The sequence below is a fragment of the Neopelma chrysocephalum genome, unplaced genomic scaffold, assembly GCF_003984885.1.
Source record: "Neopelma chrysocephalum unplaced genomic scaffold, ASM398488v2 Primary Assembly neopelma1_25, whole genome shotgun sequence".
Taxonomy (NCBI): Eukaryota; Metazoa; Chordata; class Aves; order Passeriformes; family Pipridae; genus Neopelma; species Neopelma chrysocephalum.
Genome location: NW_020897694.1, coordinates 24,732,501 through 24,755,724, shown reverse-complemented (window position 1 = coordinate 24,755,724; position 23,224 = coordinate 24,732,501). Strand labels below are relative to the sequence as shown.

Sequence of the window (23,224 nt, the reverse complement as noted above, 5' to 3'; positions counted from 1 at the left end):
TGTGGCTGGTTGACTGTGTTGTAATCTGAAAGGGTGTGTAATGTCGGGGCCCAGGAGTAGGGAAATGCAGGAAGTGAATGTTTGTATTGTGATCTTTGTGTATTTGCTGTTTCAGAAATGAATCACTTTCTTTTTTTATCAATACTCAAGATACTGCTGCAGAGGTGAAAAGCTTTTTAGGGTCAGAGTAGTGAGTTACCATTTTGCAGTTGTCTATCTCCTTGGTTTGCACCAGGTTACAGAGTGATTTTTTTAATGTATTTTTTTAATCTTTATTCCTAGTGACATCAGTATTCTGGCAGTAACAGGGACAAATTCTGGGCATCTTTCCAGGCTGATGTCTTTGATCAGCTAATCGCCTTGATAGAACAGAGACATTCCCAGCAGAACAGAAGGTACTCAGGAGTCTTACAGATATTCACATTTTTATGTGTAGTTCATGCTAGGAAAAATTTGACTAAGCTCTTTGAAAGGCATCATGAAAGAGTAATAAGATATGGCGATGTTTAAGAAACAAATATTCAAAATACATAGCAAACAGTAAATTTGGGAAAAGTGAAGACAGCGACTAAGGGGTCCTGTTTTTATTTAAGTTGAACTGCTTCTTTGGAAAGAAACACAGAAATGTAGGACTGAGGTGCGAGTCTTTCTTCCCCACTACATTGCTCCTGCCTTTCTTCAGGTAAAATAGATCGGTAGTCCATTTCATGTCCATCCTTGGGGAAAGAGGAGTAGTTTGCATCACTGTCTGTATATTCTCTCCATTTCTCTAGATCATCTTTAATTTTGTTTATTATTTAACCCCTTTTTATGAAAGAATAATGCAGTTTGCACAGTTTTTGGTTTCATAAATCCTATTTTTCTGTTGCCTTTTTTTTTATACCCCTGGAAGAAGTTGGTGTTAGCTGATTTCTGTTTAGACAAAAGCCATACCACTCTAAAAGTCTCCCTTTATGGCTAGGTTGAGGTTTCAGGGATGTTCCTTATGTAGGCCATTGCTTTATTTGCCAGCTTCCTCTAACAGTCCTCTTAGTAGCACTGTCTAATTTAACTAAGCCTTCAGGCAAGAGAAGGGCTTGGTTTATTTGCTTGTTACCAGCCTGTGACTTGAGTAACAGCAGGCTGTGTGAAGTAGGTTGGTCTCAGTTCTGTTCTAAGTGCCGGGGATTCCATAGGGCATCATCTGCATGTGGCATCCTGGTGGAAACTTCAGTGACTGAGTATGAACATGTGCTAAGTGTTCTGTCTGAAAGTAGGCCTTCCAGCATAAAGTTCAGGATGCATCAGTGATGCAGTGAAGCTCGAACTCTTCTCTCTTCTGAGAGTTTGCAGAAGATCTCATTCTTGGGATAAAAGCTGTTGAAGGACTAAGTGTAATTTGAAATTTGAAAAGAAAAAATTTTAACTTTCTTCTAAAGATCTTCAAGTATAGTCTACAGTGACACAACATACTGCTAAGCAGCTTTTGTACTCCTTAGGACCTCCATAGCAGTAGCTCTTGAAGATGAGTATTTTGGGGGAGACTAGTCAGAAAGCTCAACAAGGGGTGATTTTTTAAATTTTTGGAGCTTTTTAATGCATTTTTTCCCTACGTGTATAGAAACGTGGACTTGTGCTGAGTCTTTGTCATGTTGTCCTTTGTAGTAAATGAGTCACAGAATTAATCACCACCGTTTTCTGTGTACTCTGGATTGGTTTTCCTTGCTTTCTTTAATGTTAACATAGAGGTTGTAGTGTAATATATTACTGTTTTCAAAATTATGGTTTTAATTAGCAGAAAAATGTGAAAGGTTCTGGAGTTGCACTAAGTCTCACCGGAACTGATAATCCGAAAACCATGAGGCTTTTTTGGCAGTTTTTACCCTGCACTGTCATCTCTTATCTGCTACTTAATTTTCAAATTCAGTAACATAGTATGTGCTGTGATTGGTGTGGAGAAGGGGGGACAGAAGGGATTTACTGCAAACCATAAGAACTCAGTGGAGGTGGACGTATCATCAGTAAGTTGTTTTGAGAGTTTAAGGACAAAGAGTAAACTGGATGGCTCTAACAACCCTGTATACTTGATACCATTGTCCTTCAGCTTCTTGCTTTGCACGGGGACTGCACTATGTCTGTGGCGAGCACTTTCTGCTGCAGGTGGCTGCAGTGCAGAATCAAACTGCCGTTGGGGTAGAGCAGTTGCGTTCAACAGAAGCATTGTTCTATTATTCTTCCTCTTGCCTGCCTGTGGCTTTTCACAGTGTTTCGAAAAGTATAAGTAGAAGAGCAGTTTTCTACGGAGCAACATTAAGAGCATAGTTTTGTTTTCTAAAAGTGTATGTGTAAGTATATTTCTAAAGTGTCTTTTATTTTCCTCTGTGCATTGTGTTATGTGCCAATGATGGCATGTAGCAATATGCACTGTTCAGCACTGATAAGCCCACAGCTGGAGTCCTGAGTCTGGTTTTGGCATGTCCAGTAAAAGAGAGATATGGACATACTGGAAAGAGCGCAACAAAGGGTCACAAGAATGATGAAGGTTTGGAGCATCTCTCCTGTGAGGAAAGGCTGATAGAGCTGGAGCTGTTCAGCCTGGAGAGGAAAAGAACAGGGGGAGATCATCAATATATATAAATACCTGAGGGGAGGGTGTAAGGTGGACAGAGCCAGACTCTTCTCAGTGGTGCCCAGTGTCAGATCAAGAGGCAAGGAGCACAAACTGAAACACAGGAGATTCCCTCTGAACATCAGGAAACACTTTTTCACTATGAGGGTGATTGAGCACTGGAACAGGATGCCTAGAAAGGTTATGAAGTCTCCCTACTTGGAAATCTTCAAAAACTGTCTGGACATTGTCCTTTATAACCAGGTGGCCCTGCTTGAGCAGCAGGGGTTGGATCAACTGACCTCCGGATGTCCCTTCTTAAACAACCCCAGCCATTCTGTGATTCTGTAATAATTATCCTATTTATGTTCCTTGTTAAACGTCAGAATGATTTTTGTTTTCACCAGCTCTGGCAGCAGTAGCCAGTGGAATCTCATAACCATTTCCATAGATGGGAGAAGGATTTATCCCTGTGTTTTTGTGAAAGGGCTGTCTCGTCCTAATTCTCATGCTAGAGTAGTTGGGAAAGATAACTTTTACTCTAGCCTCTCTGTCTGAAAGGAGACCTGTGGCTTGTTTATGGAGTACACCGTCGGCTAATACTGATGTTGCAAGAACCGGAACACTTGGTATCGGTCTCATGAGTCAACTGAAGTCTGCAGATCTTTCCCATAACCCTCTGTCCTGGAGCAAACAGAGTCTCTCTCATCCAGCAGGCAGAAATTATTTGAATGGCCTTGAGGTTATTTGCCTCAGTTCTGCTTTTTACCTATGGTCAGCTGCAAGACTGGAGGCCAAAGAAGTAGTGTTTCAATGGGGCAGATTCCTTGTGTCAAACCAGGCAGAAGTTCTTTGAGACTTTTTGTCAGGGGCTGTAGGGAAGTGTGACAGTGATTTGGGTGCTGATGCTATTTGACCATACAATCCAAGTAACAGACTTGTCTGACAAGTATTTTCTTATTGTACTTTTAACATACATTGAGCTCACATAAATAACATACATAACAGCTCACATAAATAGTATTCACTTGAAGAGTTTAAAAAGGACTGTTAGGCAACAAAGTGATACTCTGAAGATAGAGACTTAATTTTTGAATGAGTCACAAAAACACTGTGCTAACATGCTAAGTAGTGAAGGAAAACCACCATTAATCACGTTTGTTACATGGAGTTTTGCCATGGAGTCTGGGAAAAAGGTTTTTGCAACAGTCCTATCTTTGAAAAAACTCTCTGAGCCCCCTCTTTAGGGTTCAACCTGGTCCTCCACCGACTCTAATCAACAAACTGCTTATAAGCCAGTGTATACAAAATGAAGTTGAAACATGCCTGAGCAAGAAATGGTAAAGCTAGTTGGTAAGTGTTCATAACCACCGTTGTGGTTGTGAATAAATAAAGGCCCTTGTTGTAAACTGTCCCAGTTTTGAATTCTCATATGTAGACCTTCCAGAAAATAATATACTTCACCTACTGTACCAGGTGCTTGTGTAAGAACTGTGTTGGTGAAGCTGGGGAATAATTAAGTATCAGAAACTAAGCAACAATTAAGAACTTTCACAGCCAATTGAGATCAAACAGCTTGCCTTGAGTACAAGAGTATTTTTTCCAAAACAGATCCATCTCTGACTTCATGGTTTTGATGGTGTTGACCAATTGAGAAAGTACTTGTAGAAAATAAGCCTGAGTGCCAAAATCCACATTTCTTCTGGAAACCAAGTACCATGGATTCAATAGAGAGACAAACAAAGTGGAAAACTGCAAGTTCCCTAACTCCCCTGTTCCCACTAAACCATGCCTGTTTCAGATGTGCCATTTTATTTTGCTCCATCTCATGAGCAACTTGGTCACTTTGGTGCTTTCTGCCATGCATCTCTGCTCTGTGAAGCACAGCTGAAACTGTTTGGACCTCCTTGACCTGTGTTTCGGGTTCAAAGAAGGATCTGGATGCGTAAAAGCTAATCTTGCTATTCTCTGGTAGTGTTATTTGATCTAACAACGTAGTGTTTTTCAGCAAACCTCCAGTATCACCATTATAATTAATCTTCACAGTGCTCTCATAAAATACAGAGCTTTTAAAAATCTGTCCACTAAGGAAATTAAGCTGTTAGACAGTATTTTCCTTTTTTGAATCTGCATATTTTGTCAGCGTGCTTCTGTTTATATTTCCAGACATGGCTGAGATCTAGTAATAATCCATTATTTATCCATTTTTACATTTGAGTGGTTGTCTTTAAATTACTAACCTTTAATACTTGTCAAGATGGCAGTTGAACAGCAGCTAGTTTTCTTGTCAAGTAAATCTTTCAAAAAATGTCTTTTATTATGTATTATAATTTTATTTATGTCAGTATTTTAATGGTTAGATTAAGTTCGGGGTTTTTTTGAGTTTAAGGAAACACTGTAAGAAAACAGTTGCCTTAAGGCCAAGAAGAGTTGGGCTGGCTGTCTGGATGCCTGTGAGTAAGGTGCTGTGGGGCATAAACAGCTTTAGGAAATAGGAAATGTTTTCCCATTTGTAAGATAGGGATTGACTTAATTCTGAAATAAAAGTGCAGTAAAATAAATGTGTGGATGTTGAGTGATTCAGAAGGAGGAAGGAAAGGGGTAAATGAATTAAATTAATAAGTAAAGTAATTATTCTTTTGGTCTGCTGATCAGTTTATTAATAATTTGTATTTAACCAGGTGGTTGAATCCCTTATTTATTACTGGCCATAAACGGAAGCTTGAAGAAGATGATATGTATAAAGTGCTGCCAGAAGATTCCTCAGAGAAACTTGGAGAGGAATTGCAGTGGTAAGGAGAAAAATCGTGGAATAGTTTGGGTTGGAAGGGGACAGTTGTTCTCTTTCACTGTATTTTTTCTGGTGAAGGTGAGAGTCTTACTTCTATTCTAAAATTAAAAGAGGCTATTGTAAAATTTAACAAGGTTAAAAATGCTGAAGAATTAAGAGTAATAAGAAGTAAGAGAACTTGTTTGCCATAGAAGCTTTTCAGTTTTTTTCAAGTTACACGTAATGGAAGTGTATTAGAGTATTTCCATTATGTCATTTATAATTAATTTGATACTTTGCAGAATGCTTGGAAAAGAAGACTTTTCATCAACTGTTACTGCAGTAATTCTTAATAAATTAGTGTGAGTCTTCTTGCCTGTGCTAAAATACCTGTGGAAACTTTTTAAATTGCTCTGTATAAAAGGGGGTAAAAAGAGTTTTAGGTTTTTTTTTCTTTGTTGTTTTTGGGTTTGAGGGCAAACTGAATTAAGTGACAACTGTGTACCCTGTATATATGTGTGCATATAAATATATTTATATTGAAAATACGCCACTCACTGGTAAAGTAGATAAAATGCCTTGAACAGCTAAAAGCTTGTATCTCGGAGGTGTCTTTATTTTGTTATAAATACTTTTTCATGGGCTGTGTACTAATTCATGTTGTTACAGACCCAGGAGGTTCTACCTTTTTATTTAAGTGAAATATCTTCAAAGGGTAACTGTTTATGCAAGTTGAACTATGCAACAGAGAAGGTTTTTGTCTTCAGATAATGTTTAGTTAAATATAATCAGAGGAAGAGGTGTCTGCTAATAAAAGGTGGCCTGTGTATTAGGAAAGTGTGTCCTTGTTGTTTCTTGCCTTTATACTGAAAACAAAGTAAATCGACTTTCCTGATAATTTGATGGGGTTAAGAGACCTTCAAAAAGTAAAAAGAATCCAGAAATGAAAGGTTTTGACCGGGTCTTATATCGTCCTGTTCTGGATGAGTTAACTGAAGAAAGAGGGTAGGTGATAAGCTCGTAGGAGTTGCTGTTTTTAAAGTCTTTGTAGCTGGAGAGCTTTGCCAAATTCCTTGTTTGTGTCTTCAGGGAGTTTGCTGTAGGGGAAGATGCTCTCTTTGCAATGATTCTTGCAGTAAAAGCACACACTTCCCATGAGTCAGCAAATGGTCGAAAATACAGCACATCGGGGAAAAAAAAAAGGGTGTACTTGGCCAAGAAGCAGAGAATATAATTCATAAATTTCTCTTGAGCCAATAAACCCCATAGAATCTACAGAGTTTAATTTCTGATTCTGAAGCTTATAGACAATAACTCTGTAATCCTTGTAACAAAAAATAAGAGGGTAAAAGTAAAAAAAAGTTTTCTTATCTGTATGCTTTGAACTTGTGTGCTTTGTTGCAAATAATTGGCTTTCATGCCTTAGACTCATTTCAGCCCTCAAACTATCAAGGTCAGAGGGTTGGGTGAAAATATTTAGCCTCCAGAGGAAAGGGGGAGCATCCTGTCTGAGAGCAGTGTATTTTAAGAAATCTGCATAAATTCTGATACTTTCTTGTTAATATCATGCTTGGTATTACTGTCTTTGATTTTTGATTTTTGTGCGAATAGATTGTGTCCTACTTGTGAGCAGATACAGTAATTCAGAGGTCCTTGCCACTCTGCTGATGTAATCCTTGCCTTCAGAGGGATGTGTGGAGTATTAGGTGGCAGAATTCCATATCTGCTCATCCTTATCGAATCACGTGGTAGAAAAAAGAAAGGGACAGACATGAGAAAGGTTGTGATGCCCAACCCTTTCTGGGAAAGGGCAGAGCTTATAGGAAGATTAAGACACTCCATACTGCCTTGGTTTAGTCCATAATCAGATCATATTATAATTGGCTTTTAAGTAATGTGAGTGACTTCTGAACTGAGAGGAGAAGTAGTAAAGAAAGGTCTCCTCATCAGCAAATGTGTCCAGGGTGATAATAGTCAACAGTGGTGAATTGCTTGTGATTAACCAAGAGCAAATAGACCTATAATACTAAGTACTAAGCGTTTATTTGAATGAGAAGACATGACTGTTTGTTAACTCTTTTTTTATTTGATTATATAAAGCTGACCATGGCAATCTGGCTTTAAGTCAGAAAATATTTTATTCTAGGTAATTGCCTTGTGATTTCCATTCTGTCCTCCAATATGTTTGTGCTTTGTTTGCCAGGTACTGGGATAAAGAGGTGCAAAAAGCAAAGAAAAGAGGAAAAACGCCACATTTAACAAAAGCCATTATTCTTTGTTACTGGAAGTCCTATTTAGTTCTTGGAGCTTTCACAATGATTGAGGTAAGCGGTGTAAAATGCCGTGGAACATACTTCATGGCTAACAGCAATTTGAAACTTGACATCTTAGATTGGGTGGTGTGAACTAGTGACTTCATGCTGTACTATTCAGAAAACCTGGTAATGTTCATGTATTCTCTCAGAGAGGTAAAACAGAGCTATACCCCTGTAGAGACTGAAATAATGAGTCATAATTGCAGGATTGTGGATATGAAACAGCTGATCTCAGTGCATTATTTTTGAGACATTGCAAGCTACTGACTCCCTTTGTAAGACTTAACTGTATTTTATGTATCTGAGGGAGGTGCCCAATAGAAAGAGGGTTTTTTGCTCTATGCATGTGGCTGTAAAGGACACACTGTCATCTTTAAAAATGGAAGTGTAATACACAGTCATGCAATTTTTATAACATCAAAGGTTTTTTGGTAATTGAGATAGTTCTCTTTAAGGTTGCAGCTAATTTTAATGTGGAACATATTTCTTATGGATTATGTGTTGATAATATTCGGTGTGACACTTTAGAGCACAATGAAGACAAAATAATAAGGGATATGACTTGTGTCAGTATTTGACACTTGTTTGCCTGCTTACAAAAACTTGGGTAGCATGGTGTGATATGAAATTATTAATACTTTCCCCCCTTCTTTTTCTTTTAGGAAACCATCAAAGTAGTTCAACCAATTTTTTTGGGAAAAATTATTAATTTTTTTGAAACCTATGATTCCTCAGATGAGGTAGCTTTGAATTTTGCATATTGCTATGCAGCTGCTCTGTCTGTGTGCACACTTATTCTAGCTATAATGCACCACTTGTACTTCTATCACGTACAGCGGGCTGGCATGAAGCTGAGGGTAGCCATGTGTCATATGATTTATCGGAAGGTAAGCAAACCTATTTAGACATATATTTGGTATTCGACAGCTATTTCATCAGGGGAGCTAAAAAATGCAGTTATTTGTTATGTTGATGGTTCCAATTCTATTGAAGTTACTAATTTGTAGAAATGTAATGCATGCTAACGTGTCAGGCCTTACACTCTCTTTGGTAACATGGTGTCTGAACGACATCTTCAGTCTTCCTAGTGAAGGTGGTGAATTAAATAGCACTAAAGTCTTGGAGGAGGTGCTTTTTTTATGCCTGCCGGTGCTGTTGAAGAGGAGCCCTCCAACTGCTTGTGGAAGGGTTGTGTGCTGGAGCTCTAGGAGGCATCAGCATACAGCAGGAGACGGGCAGAGCTCCCAGGGAGTGCTGGCAGTTACACAGCCTTGCAGTTTGATCCCCAGGGGGATGTTATGCTTGGATGTCATCATCTGCTACAGCACTCTCAGTTGCCTGAGAATTGCTTCACTCTCCAATTTTCCTCCCACCCCTGTTTTGGTTAATAGTGGGATTTATTTATATTTTATTCCATCAGTGCAGTAGAATTAGTAAGTTGCCTCCTTTGCAGATCAGAGGCTGCCCCCCTCCCTTGGGGCATCCATCAGGTTCGCTCTGGGAGCGGTAGCATTTCTGTGGGAATGCTGCTTCACCCTCCAGGCTGGCAGGAATGCTCGGTATTTTCACCTTTAGTATCCCTCCTGTTTGGGGGAAAAGAGAGAAGCAGGTAGAGGAGACATGGTTAAGATTTAAGCTGAATCCTAAAGGCAGGGTAGAGCCATTTTTTAGTATAATTTACTGATTTTACTGTGGGAGTACTGCAGGCCTCCATTAAAACCAATGAAGTGTGAGAAGGGATGTATGTTCAGTGAGTAGTGGTTTCTTTGCCGTCTGTGTGTCCTGATCAAGAAATAGTTTTTCTCAACTACAGAGGGAGTCAAGGCTGCTGTCAGAGGGAAAGTGGAACAAGAGAAGCTATGAGTATTACCTACAGGAAGGAGTTGAGCAACATGCAGTATGAAATGCTCTCCTTGGTGAGAGAGCAAAAATCTCAGCTGACAATGCTGAAAGGGAAAATGCCCTATGTTTCCAGCTTTAGTACTGCCAAAACAATGGCCTGCAAGTTCTTACTTCAGCAAAAAGCTTAATTGAAGGGATCAGGACTGTACAGTTTCTTTGGAATGTAAAGAAATCCACATAATTTTAACCATTAAGCATAGGTACCATCCACTTAAGACAAACACTTGTACTATTTGTACAGGTCATGTGAAGTTTTTGGGCAAAGTAATAGAGTGAGGAGAGAGAAAATGTCTGCATTGTAAGTGGTGATTGCTTTTCATGCACACATTTATTCTCCTCCCCCTTTTGATACCTCGGAAATGATCTTCTGGGAACTTGGCTCTAACATAGCACACTGATTTCTTGTACATAAATGTCTCTCTAAGGTATTAATTTACTAAACTGATTATCAAAATGCAATTTGAAATTCATGAAAATATGTATATAGTGATGTTGATTGTTGTGTAGATACTAGCTAAGAAGCTTGGAAAAGAAATGTTTGTAATATACACCCTTATTTCTAGAGATGGGATTCAATGGAAAATTTATCTCCCCTCATCTCATTAATGTTTGCTCCTGAGGGTGAAGGCCGAGGTCACAGCAGAACATTGATAAATCTTTCTAATAATTTGTCTTCATTATCTGCAGCTTATAGATAGGTAATACTTTCACTTTATCCTCCTACAGGCTTTTGAAATAACTTGGATGCCAATTTACCAGCACTTTTGCATAGTTGGTTAATTGCTGTAGTAAATAAAATCTTGGATTTGCAAGAATGAATAGGCTGGATAAGAGAGCATCCTTAATGGAGAATTCCAAATGCTCATAATTCTTAAGTTTTAGATCCATTTTTTTGTTTCCTGGAAAGTTAAAATCTAATTTGTAAAAGCCCTGTATTCAAACTCTTAAGATGTTTTGTGACTGCTAAGAAATATTAGTGATGCATGTAGGGAGCTTGTAACAAAAATTAAAATGAAATCTGTCCCATGACTCACGATCTTAAGTTTTGAAACCAAAGCCGACTTATGGGAAGCTGGTTTTTGTTGCACCTTTTTTTTTAAGACTTAACTTTTAGAAGTTCTTTGAGGTCAGTGTACTGACTTTGGCTGGGATAGAGTTAATTTTCCTCAGCTCATGTGGGACTGTATTTTGGATGTTGTAGAAAGGGGAAGGTACCAAAACAGGACTGTTTGGTAGAAATTGGTTATGTAAGTAAAACTGCTGCTTTGTGTTCAGTGTTTCCATTTCTTTCTGTATACTTTGCAGTCTAGACAGGTTCATTCAGCCAGGAAAATGTAAGGCTTATTTCACTTGAAATAAAAGAAAAAATAATCAAAAACAAGAAGGAAGGGAAGAAGAGACTCAAATTGCATTGCTGCTGACAATGGGAATGGCTGTCTCTTCCCTGAGAAGACAAATGGGTCACAGACGAGCACCCTCCTTTTGGCTCAGATGCTTGCATGGTTCCTCCTGAGATCGTCTCTGTCAAAAGGAACTGGACTCATAGAATCATATTGAAACTGGTTTTGCTGCCTGTGTCTGAAATAGCTAGGAGGAGGTCAGAAAGGTGATTTGGGTGGCAGGTCCAACACAGACCCAGGCCATAAGCCTCTAGCAGGACATCAGCACAGTCTTTCCTGATGGCTCAGGTGAACCTCAGCAGATATACAGGAGGTACTGTAAACACATCCTGGTGGGCAAGTTCTTCAAACATACATCATGTGTACTCCTATTATTATGGTCTGTGGATATCTATTTTCTCAGAGCTTATCAACCTTGATCTGTGCTGTTGTGTAAACACTACAGAAATGTGGCTGTGCTGTGGTTTCATTACATGCAGGCAGCTTCCTGGGGGATTTCAGGTATATCAGAGAAGTGGCTTAAGACGTGGAATGAAACAATCATTTTCTCAAATAACCAAATCATCTTTAATATACCCAGTATCCTAGATTTGTTTTTGGAATATCAGAGGAATTTCTTAGTGGAGTTTTAAAAGTTTCTGCCTGCTAGTTTCAATGAAGTTAGGTTGAGATTCTCTCTGTGATTAACAATACCGTTCTAACACAAGAGTGAGGTGCATGAAATGTAATGCACTTCATTTGAAATGATGCTTTGTATAGTACTTTGATGGCTGATGTTCTTCCACCTGTTTCAAAATTCTGGAACAGTATTTTTGAAACCATTAGTGCTTTTCAGGTTTGATTATTGATCAAAAAGGAATCCTAATAATAACTGTTTGGAGAGGGAGAAGTAGATGTGCACTGCCTAAAAATACGAAGTCTTTTTGAGGAGGAAACTATGCCTGTAGAGAAAAACATATGTTTTGTGTATTTTTTAACTTGTGCTACAGACCTGTGTTTTCCTTCTAGCAGAAGGCACTGTTTGCAGTGTTAGCAAGAACTGATAGTGTAAAATGAATGACTTGGGTGTTTGTTTTTTGCCTTCTCTCAGATCTTGTTCAAAACAGAATTCTTGTAATTGGCCATACATTGTTCTGATTTTAATTGGACCTTCAGGTGGAGTTTTCTGTTCCTGTTTTGTACAGATACTCATAATGAGGGGGAAAACAAGGCACACGAAGAGTTACACACTCTTTTGCTTAGTTTTAGTGACTTGCTATGTCAGTATTTTCCCATTTTCAATCACTTCAGACATGAAGGTAGTTACGGCACTTCTCAGTCATTTTCTTAATACTCTTTTCTTCAGAACTTTGTTCAGAATATGTAAACCTGACCCATGCGTTATCTAAGGTTCCTACTATGCCTCAATACTTCCAGGCAAAAGCTGAGATGTGCCTTCAGCTTTTGCCCCGGAATTGTATTTGTGTATTGAGTTTTCTGTGTATAGGTGTACAGTGCTCTATAAGCTGTGACAATTCGAAACTATTCTGACTTTTTTAGGCACTTCGTCTTAGTAATGTAGCTATGGCAAAAACTACCACTGGTCAAATAGTAAATCTTCTGTCAAATGATGTGAACAAATTTGATCAGGTAAGAAGTATTACAGATCTTTTCAATGGGCTGATTACATTGTGGGGTTGGAGTTAAGGAATTTTTGTTTACAACTGATGCCCAAATGTTTCTAATGAACATTTCTTCTACTTGTGTCTTGAACATAGAATGTTTTGGGTTGGAAGGGACCTTAAAGATCATCTAGTTCCAGCCTCGCTGCCATGGGCAGGGACATCTTCCACTAGACAGGTTGCTCAAAGGCCCATCTAGCCTGGCCTTCAACACTGCCAGGGTTGGGATATCCACAGCTTCACTGGGCAACCTGTTCCAGGGCCTCACCACCCCCTCAGTGAAGAACTTTTCTAATCTAAACCTACCCTCCTTGAGTTTAAAGCCATTCCCCTTTGTCCTATCACTACATGCCGTTTTAAGAAGTCCCTCTCCAGCTCTCCTGTAGGCCTCCTTTAGGTACTGGGAGGCTGATGTAAGGTCTCCCCGTAGCCTTCTGTTTTCCAGGCTGAACAACCCTAACTCTCTCAGCCTGTCTTCACAGGAGAGGTGTTCCTGCCCTCTGTTTATCTTTGTGGCCCTCCTCTGGACTTGCTCCAGCAGGTTCATGTCCATCAGTGCTGGATGCAGTACTCCAGGTAGGGAGAATCATCTCCCTTGACCTGTTGGCAGCACTTCTTCTGATGCAGCCCAGGACATGCTTGGCTTTCTGGGCTGCAGGCACACACTGCCAGCCCGTGTTGATCTTCTCATCTTCTCATCCTTCTCCCCAGGGCTGCTCTCAATATGTTTTCCTCTCAGCCTGTATTGGGATTACCCCAATACAGGTGTAGGACCTTGCACTTGCTTTGTTGAATTTCAAGGTTTGCATGGGCCCACCTCTCAAGACTCTTCTAGATGGCATCATAAGAAGAGATATATTCCCTTAAAATATGGGAGCAAAACATATCTTTTTTTCCCCTTAAATATTTTCCTGCTGTTTTTCTAAACTCAGAGAAGTTTTGGTGATGAACATAAAAAAAATCAGCATTTGTTTACTTGCTGTACAGCTGAATGTACATTTAAGTCTCTGGTGCAGAATTCTTACTGAATGCAAAAATGCTTCCTCAATGTTATTAGGCTTAAATTTCTTAGCTAAGACCAAAAGCTAACAGTTGATTCTTAACTATTTGTCTAGGTAACAATTTTCTTGCACTTCTTATGGGCCGGACCAATTCAAGCTGTAGCAGTAACAGTACTTCTCTGGATGGAAATAGGCCCGTCATGTCTTGCAGGAATGGCGGTTCTGATTATTCTTCTTCCTGTCCAGACCTGCATTGGGAGGCTTTTTTCTTCCCTCAGGTAAAGCTGCACATCTTGGGTTGTATGTATTTTCTGTTACAGGTTTAAAAATATTCATGCTGGATGCAGGTAGAGTACTGCTCTGAAATCGGCTTGTGTCTGGTGATGATTGTCTTTTATCTTTTTGTCTTTTATCTTTGCCAGTGTTTTTTTAGTTGCTAATGCGAGATGTCTGAATTCCTGTTTATGGACTTGAAGTGGTCTGTGTGCGAAACATGCAGAGAATATCTGCTACTCATTAGATGTCCAGTACATTAAAAGAGTTGGGCTATTTCTGTAGCTACCTCGCTGTAGGTCTTGGCATAGAATTGTGTAACTCCTTCCTGCAGTGGTGCTTAGGGAGTGGTTACTTGCAAAAGCAATACTATCAGCCTTGCTCTAAGTTTGACTTACTGGGATGATATAGGAGTTGCAGCAGAAAGCTCTGAAAGTTTTGTGTTCAAAGGTCTCCTTCATGACAGAGGTGCTGAGAGAAAAATGGGGAAGGAACTGAGAGAGAAAGGAAGAAAAAATTATGATGGTGGTTTTGATGCCGGTATGAGGCTTCTGAGTGTAAGGTTTTAGGCTGTGAAGAGTTTGCAGTAATTTTCCATTATCAGACAAATTTAATTTGTTTTTCTGTGACTTTGTCCTAAAAAAAAAAAAGACTTGCCTGAGATGGGACTGTTGAGGCAAATTCTTGCTTCCAAGTTTTCTGTTTCTTTTCTATTTCTTATGTAATTAATCATGCTATACTTACATAATGAGTTTATACATGGCCATTGCATCTTAATGGAAATATTTTTGTGTTCCTTTACTTGTAAGCATATGTGTACTTGTATTTCATGACAAGTTTCCCACACCTATTGAGTATGGCATTGCCATTGCATGGCTGGGTATGAAAAGACAGCTGAGAATTACAAAATGAAGCCAACTTGTAGAATTCCTTCCATTTGCAGCCAGTGTGGTAGTCTTCAGTCATTATGTTCATGTGCTGTTTCTGAAATAATGTTCATGTGCTGTTTCTCAAATAATAATTCATTCAGTGTTCTCTATCAAATTCTTATGTTTTTTTAAATGATAAAACCTGTTTGTAGAGCACTTGCAATATATTCTTAGATGTGCATTTTCACTGCATGTGCAATATGCAGGCATAAGTGTCAAGCTACTTCACCCTTGGTGTTTTTTTTAGTTTAAGTTTTTGAGGTTTTGAGGCTTGAGCCAATAGTTAAAATACTTAGTGCTTAGCTAGTGTCTTATTCATGGTGGCAAGCATTAATATCCCCAATCTACAGATGGGAAACTGAGGCACAGAGCGAGTCAGGAACTTGTTCAGGGTCAGGCAACAAAGGTGACAAAAATCTCTTTCTTGAAGGTATGTGTTTTAAAAATGAATCGGTGGCAATGTAACGTTGTTTTGGGGTTTTTTTACCCATGGCCACTTGTTTGGATGCAGTGCAAGGAAAAGAATTTGTTAACCAGAAAAACTTTTTCTGGTCTACATATGCACAGATCTTTGTCTGTGTGCAGTGAACAGAAGGAGTTAACGGTAAAACTGGAATAGATTTCAGCTCTGTCTAATGATGAGTGTTTTCACATGGCAGGTGCTGAGAATCTGCATGGATTTAAGGAAATCAGCCTATGAAGAAGTAATTTAAGGATTAAAGCTTTTGCTAAAATCCAAGCATGCTCGGTGTGGCAGTTAATTTGTGCTATTATTCAGCATTGTACTTGTGACTCAGTATCGTAGGCACATATGCACACCAGTTCATGTTGCAGGCATTGGCTGCAGTGCTGTAGGAGTTTGCAGAAATGGACTAAGTATCGTGTGGAATGGTGTACACTGTAATCTGCAGGATTGCTTTTACTTGCACAAGTACTGGAAGTTTTGCAAAATACACATGACCTAATAATATATTATTTGAGAAATAGTTCAATTATTGGACTGAAGACAGCTTAGATATATTTATTCCCAAGAGCTCAACCCTTTTACTGCTTAGCCATGCAACTGTAAAAGTCTCATTTAAAGCCCTTATAATTTTTAAGAGAAACACGATATGTAACTGTTGTGTCAGTCATGATTAAAACCCACCAAATATGCCTCATGAAAACAAAAAGGAATCTTGCACCTTGCTTAACGTAGAATGGTTATGAGTATTATAGAGGGGACTTCTCAGACAGTTGAAGAATTTTTAGGTCCTTTCCTATTGCGCTCCTATAATGCTATGTGAGCATGGGTTTTGCAGTCAGACTGATCTGCATGAACTCTGAACTTAATATTTTCAAAACTGGGGACATGTCTTTCTCTGCTCTAAGTTAATTGTCAATGCACTGGATGTCTGTGTACTTGAAGCCATTATATAATGTTACTGATCCTGTGGCTTCTGGTATGAATGTACAAAATATGCTTATTGAAGTGTAGGGGAGTGTAACTTGAAAAAAAAAGAAAAATAGCACCCCTGCCCCAACCTCTTGAACATTTTAAAGGAATCTGAAAGAGGATTGTTAAACTATGATAACATTTCAGCAGGAAAACTGAAAAATTGGTTTATGAGAACTATAGCCTTTTTGATTAAGAAACTTCTGTTAACTTTATTATTTTGAATCATCTTCAACTTTCTGTTACCTGAGCACCGAGCCTGGAAGTAAAGTGACTTCCAATAGACTGTAGGTGAGAATTTTTGTTTGCTGCTGCAGAGACATGAACGATACGTGATAAATTTTGCCTTTTACAGTGGTGGTGTGTGTATGGGGAGGAAATATTGAGCTCTTACATTTTTTTAGGAATTGGTTTTTTTCTACTGTTTATTTTTGAAAGAGCAAAAGATGAAGTAGCAAAGATAATCTTGTTCCATCTCAATAGGGTTGGTTTAGGCTAAGTAATCTTCCTCAGTGTTAATAAGAGTCCCTGATTGTATTAGAGCTAAGTTTCTACGTTCCTTTTATCAGCTTTCTTCAATAAATATTTTTTAATACCCTGCTTCAGCCATCCTAACATTTATGGAACGCTGGTGCTGAGAAATTTTTTCAATATGACGAGTAGGTGCTTGAAATTCTTTCTAGTTATGTTCTTTAAATGTAGCTATTTCTTCCAGAGATTTCTGTCTGAGAAATCTTACAGGGAGCAGGTTAAGCTGACAAAGTCCAGTCATTCCTTGTAAAGAGACTTTTTTTAAAATGCTCTTTGAATCTTAATTTTCATTGGTATATGCAAAAATAAGTAATTTAGCAGGTAAAAGTATGTTTTATCAAAATAAGGTCTGCCATAGCTCACTATGTGCAAAGTATGTTTGTCTACATGAATGAATTCAGAATTGTAATAGGTCCCATTAGCATAATTTATGCATTCATTATGTGGCTTCTAACTTTCAGTGCTTTTTTCCTAATTAAAACTGTGACTTTATTATTTAATTATATATATTTTCCAGTTTGCTCATCAGCGCAAACATAATGTGGTACTTAAATAGGTGTATTTACATTAGTGTTAATTACAGTTAATGCTTAAATAATATTTATTTGTTAAACAAAACCATATTTAGATTATCTCTAATAAATTATAGCTCATATACTAAGTAATCTCTGCTTCAACTAGAGTTAATCCTAAAAAGACACAAATGAGGCCAGTTTCTTTAACAACATCAAAAGAGCCTTATGAGAAGGGTGGTTGTTTCGGCATTTTGAAATCTTCTGTTTTAAAGTAATCTTCTGATTTTTGTTTAGTTCTCATAGTTGTGAATGTTTTAATTTGAGGGTTTGTTGGTACACAGAGATGTTGTTTAAGGAATACCATGTGTTTGCACAAGTTGACATGGAATTCTGAACATAGAATCACTTCACAGTTTCCTGAGAACAAGTAATACCAGGAATACAAACATTACAAGTCTGTCTGCTGTGTGTCAGCTTTAAGATACTGTTTTAGGAAGACTCTTTAATGCAATTACAATTATGTGAATCGTCTTTACATGTAAAAGCAAAAGCTTCATGTATATGAGTATGTTACATGATCATAAATTGTCTTCTTTAGAGAATCTGAAATTTTTTCCTTTGTGCTGTTTACAGAAGCAAGACAGCTGCCTTAACAGATGTCAGGATTAGGACCATGAATGAAGTGATAAGTGGTATGAAGATAATAAAGATGTATGCTTGGGAAAAGTCATTTGCGGAACTTGTGAATGGTTTAAGAAGGTAATCCTGCAAAGATACAGCTTGGTATATGACCAGTATCAGTTGCCTTTTTTTACATTTGAATAAGTGTGTTATTTTGTGCTTTAAAATACAGTTTACTTAAATGTCTTGGGATTTATTTTTTTTTAATATACAGCAAGAGTGGAGCAATGAAAATACATTCTAAGGGGATAAAAAATGAATAAAACCCTCCAAACTTTGATATTTATAAATTCTGGCTTTTTTATACTTCCTTTTACAGTTGTGTTTAAAAACAGCAACTAATAAAATGTAGTTGTTGTAATGCAACAATTTCATCCTCACAGTTCTGTAAACTGATAGCAAGGAACCTATACAGAGACATCTCCCTTCTCAGAAATATATGGAATCTGACTTTCTGATAGCATCCTAATGTACTACTCTGCTTCCTTTTCTGTGTTTTAAGTACTGCTCAAGCCATCTGGGAAAGGTGGAGGGAAGTAAGGCAGCAGATCAGAAATTCCTTAGGTGTTCAACTGGGAAAGCCAGCTGAGTTTGGTATCCTATGACATTTCATTTCAGAGGTGTGCTGGCATCAGATTAAAACATATTAATAAATTGGATTTGCAATCAATATTTACCTTTTTACTTGACACTGTAAGAACATTCAGTGATAAAGGATAACTGTAGGAGTTTGGGTCCATATTTCTCATAATTTAATTTTCATGTTGTGTCCCTCTCCAGCATGTAAATAGAAGGTTGTTAATTTGCTGTAGATTATCTGATTTTTTAAAAAATTTGTTTTATTTGGAATTCATTTGCTTTAAAGGTTTTTTTTTCCTTTCCATCCATTTGCAGGCTTGCAAACTTGCAAATGTTCCCTGAGATGTTTCTTCTCATGCACATAATCTTTTCCCCTATTAGATCATAGGATACTGCGCTGATTGAATGTTCATGATCGATGGAAAGCTTTGCTGTCTTGCATGGAGCCAGAGGGGCTATTTCTTTATTGAAAGCTTCCCCAATGGGCGTTTTCCCATCACTAAACTTCAGATTTCCAAGTTTAATACTTCGTCAGGATTAGAGGCTTCCTTTTTAATGATGGAGAGAAATAAGCTCTTGCAGAACACATCTTGAGCCCTCTTTCTTTTCTTTAACTGTGCTGTGGAAAACTGTAGTTAAAAGTCTTGAATTTAGCCAGGTGATTTATTACTCAGTATTTCCAGAGTTCCTCTTGACAGTGGCTAGGATGACACCTGAACTCCTCCTTTGCTGTTTTTTCCTATGTCTGTTCATACTAATTTCCTTTTGTATAACTTCGCACCTTAAGACAGTGTAATATGTTATATGCAGCCTGTGAATAGGCTGTAATTTATCTGATATTTATCGAGAGTAGCACAAAAAACTTGCAACTGTCCATAGATAATGAGAGAATTATTAAGGATTATTAAAGGGTGGGAAAAGAGTTTCATCCAGGGTTGTAGAAGTAATTGAATTAGACCCAATTCAAATAGTTTACATACAAATGTTCTTTCTCTGTACTCTGGAGATCAGAGATTGTGAACCCTTAAGCTGAAAAAGTAAGTCTTTGAAACTCTTTGAAAGTCTGTCAGTTCAGCCAATTTGGCAAGTGTAGTGGGAAAATTGCTTTAACTAGTTTTCCAGTAACCCATCCTGCATCCTTTTCTTCATCAAGTGAGCACTTAATTTCCTTCAAATTGTATAATCCCAATTTGAGTTTCTAATCTCAATCTATACTTCCAAGTGGAAGGTGATGAAAATTATGAAGATTTTCCCTGAGAACAGTCAGATTATTTGGAAAGAGAAATTAAGGAATTGTTTTGAGACTTTGATATTTTTTCAAGCACACAAAAATAGAATATATGGGGAAGGAGTAAGTTGTTATGGCTCTCTTGATAAGAAAAATGATTATTTTAATAAGGACTTAAGCCTGGTAGCATCATGTTGTAGTGGATGATAGTGCAGTAACATCTTGAGGATTGGACTTGATGAGTCATTTAGAAATAGAAACTGCAATTTAACTGAAGTGGAAATTGAGAACATACGCATCAACAGCTTTTCAGTTGCTGGAGGGAGATTTATGTGTCTGAGCAGTACTTCAGTCACTGTTTAGCTTGGGCAATGACTGGCAGAACAATTGGCGTCACAGATCAGTATTTTCTTAATTTATGAACCACAGTTCCTAGAGCAAAAGAAGCTAGGAGCAGGGTCCAAACTGGGAAGGATTTAGACTGAGATGAAAGGAAATACCCTAAATTCTGTGATCAAGTTTGAGAATCAGCAGCTGAATAATGGCACATACTTGGGTTATGGGCAAAACTGTTAATTTTTTGGAAGTTGCCCTTTTTTTTTCAACTGGAGAGTACGTGTCAGTCTTGTCATGAATTTTGTGACTGAACTCTATTGGATTTTGCTATTGGAAGGATAAGAAGTTTGTGGGTGCTTGGCCTTTATACAGGGGTTTTTTTTCTTCTTAGCTATTGCACGCAACGCAGAAATATTTGAAGCAGATTAGAATCTGAACTAAAATACTAGCTTGACTAAAGCAGAAAAAAATAGTACACCGGTTTTCTGTCTCTGAAAAGTAATTATTTTCTATAGCTGCTAAAATATTAAATATAATAAACTTCCTCACTAAATTTCTAAGCCTCTTAAATTCCTTTTTTTTGGTTGTTGTTTACCATATAACGTGGTTTCTTCACAGTTCTTTACGTATGAGTTGGGGTGATGCAAGGGGAGGAGAAAGGCTATGAAAGTGAAATCCTGAAAGGGCATTTCCCTCATCCAGTTGTTGAGGGCAACAGTAATGAGAGAGATTGATGTGATTGTTTATATTTTGCATTTTTAGGAAGGAGATCTCCATGGTTATGAAAAGCTCCTACCTTCGTGGACTGAACTTGGCCTCTTTTTTTGTGGCAAGCAAAATAACAGTGTTCATGACTTTCATGGCATATGTACTGCTTGGAAATTTTATCTCTGCAAGTCGGGTGTTTGTTGCAGTGTCCCTGTACGGTGCAGTGAGACTGACTGTAACTCTGTTCTTCCCTTCGGCTGTTGAAAGAGTATCTGAGGCAGTGATTAGCATCCGACGAATCAAGGTACGGTTATTGATCTGAAGGGTATTTCTTTTCTTACTCTAACTTTGTTTTAACACCACTGACAAATGCAGCCTTATTTTAGTTTTGCAGTTTGGGATTTTTAATGAAATAACCTGTTTTGGAAACTGCGTTGCTGTGTATGCATGTGCAAAAACATGATGTGCACTGTAGGGCAGGCCAAAATGTAGGAGAAGAGTGTACATGGCAAAGAGGTATTGTAGACATTTCTGAAGTTAGAGGAACGTGTGCAGAGATACACATATATGTGAGGGTTTGAAAAACAAAGCAGGCAGATGGGAGCTGTAGGATTCATATTTCTTGTACATTGCACTACCCTGTCATCTGTGGAGGACAGATGTGAGCCCTAGCTTGTGTCCTGTTTCAGTACTGGAGTGAAGACTCAGCTTCAATAAGGATGAACATCAGTAGTGCTGATATCTAGTATTAACAGAACAAGAGTGTGTCGTACACCTAGGAGTGCTGCATTAAAATGCTTGACTTCTCATTGCTCCCTGTAACAATACCCGCTGGAGTTTGAGCAGTACCTCTGTGCCTGTTAACACCTAGCAGTATTCCTCCTGCCCTTCCGTGGCTCCTGACATCCTCCTTCTGGTTCCTCTTAGTTACTGACTGCTGTAAGTCTTCAGCAGCTATCTCACGCCTGCAAACTGTTAGCTAAGTACTTGTTAACTAGTCTTGGCTTCTAAGATCAAGACCTTCATTATCTTCTGAAAATATTGTGTGCTGGTGCCTATTTAAGGTCTTTATATTCTGCGATTCGGAGCATGTTAGAACATTTGGGGTTTTGTCTTAAAATTGTGGTAACTGTTATCCTTGAAAGTTTTCTCTGGAATTTGCCTCTTTCCTTTCTAAATTTGTTTGCCCTATTTAAAATCTAGCATCCGGCAAGGTGTGCTAGAAATGTGGCTGTGGTACAAAGTGCATACTTGAAGGAAAGGTTTTCTGATTGGGATATAATGCAGAATTTCAATAGTGAAAGTATAATAAACCAGTAATGCAAATATAAGTAATTTTTTTTATTAATGCCCAGGACTGTGAAGGGAGGAGAGGTTCAGGTCTTCTTTTTGTCACATGAAGAATGCTTCATAGGGACAGTGGACAGCTGCTTGTCATGTCCTTATCATTCTTCCAATGAAATAACAAGTATTTGCTATCGGAGCAGTGGAATGATAAGGTGTTGCAGTGGGGATTTTACTTCTTTTGATTGGAAAGAGGGAGTTAAACAATCTTAAGACTTGTCAATGTTTCAAGAGAAAGACAGGACAGGTTCTTAAAGTCCATTTCCTTCTGGAATTCTTTACTGAGCAGGTGGTTGTTCTAATAAATGTGCACTTTTGGAGGGTTTTTTGTGGGGGGAGCTAGATAGTTAGAGCTACACTGTTACAGTTGTGCATTGCTTTGGAAATGTAATTCCTCGATCAGTTTGTGGTTGTTTTTTCCAACGCTATAATTAATGTTCTGTATGCTGCTATCTAAAAACGTGATTGGGTTCCTTTCCCAGTCTTGGTCTCACATTATGCAATTATCCTGTGCTTTTATTGCAGAACTTTCTGATGCTTGATGAGGTCTCACACTTCAAGCCACAACTGCATGGTGATAATGAAAATATCATTCTTCATGTTCAGGATTTGACTTGCTATTGGGACAAGGTAAATCTTCTTCTAGTAAATGTAAAGTATACTGGTGCTGTAGGTGTTTGAAATCTAAAGTGCAGTGTCTGTGTGTAGTGTGCCGATGTTTTGTATTCTCTCCTTTGAGTACAAGAATCTTTTCAGTACATTAAGCTAACTCTGTAGATTAGTACTGAAAACACTATCAAGTGTATCTTTAAAGTAGCTATTCCTGAGTATTATACTAAATGAAAAGCTGTGTGTTTCTATGTGAAAATATCTCTTGTTATTAAACAGCACTGTATTTTGGCAAGATACTAAAATTTGGAATCAAGGACAGACAGCAAAGTAAGGTGGGCCTTATCATGTGGGGGTTTTTTTCTGTCAACTGAATGCTTTATCAGTCCATTAGTCTAGAACCAGAACAGTATACTTCTC

The 23,224-nt window shown here is 38.1% G+C and overlaps 1 protein-coding gene across 8 annotated transcripts in view; it reads left to right on the top strand.

Moving 5' to 3' along the window:
- ABCC4 (ATP binding cassette subfamily C member 4) overlaps nucleotides 1–23,224 on the top strand; it is a 148,077-nt gene that overhangs the window by 8,043 nt on the left and 116,810 nt on the right. For 6 of the 8 annotated variants that reach the window (XM_027674632.1, XM_027674635.1, XM_027674636.1 and 3 more), the window contains 8 exons: nucleotides 5,269–5,379; nucleotides 7,561–7,681; nucleotides 8,335–8,559; nucleotides 12,514–12,603; nucleotides 13,751–13,914; nucleotides 17,953–18,078; nucleotides 20,906–21,155; nucleotides 22,721–22,825. In XM_027674632.1, coding sequence (XP_027530433.1) covers nucleotides 5,269–5,379; nucleotides 7,561–7,681; nucleotides 8,335–8,559; nucleotides 12,514–12,603; nucleotides 13,751–13,914; nucleotides 17,953–18,078; nucleotides 20,906–21,155; nucleotides 22,721–22,825 — 1,192 coding nt within the window. Of the gene's footprint in view, nucleotides 1–259; nucleotides 396–5,268; nucleotides 5,380–7,560; nucleotides 7,682–8,334; nucleotides 8,560–12,513; nucleotides 12,604–13,750; nucleotides 13,915–17,952; nucleotides 18,079–20,905; nucleotides 21,156–22,720; nucleotides 22,826–23,224 lie in introns of those variants that run through there. The other 2 variants (XM_027674633.1, XM_027674634.1) reach the window with 2 other exon arrangements.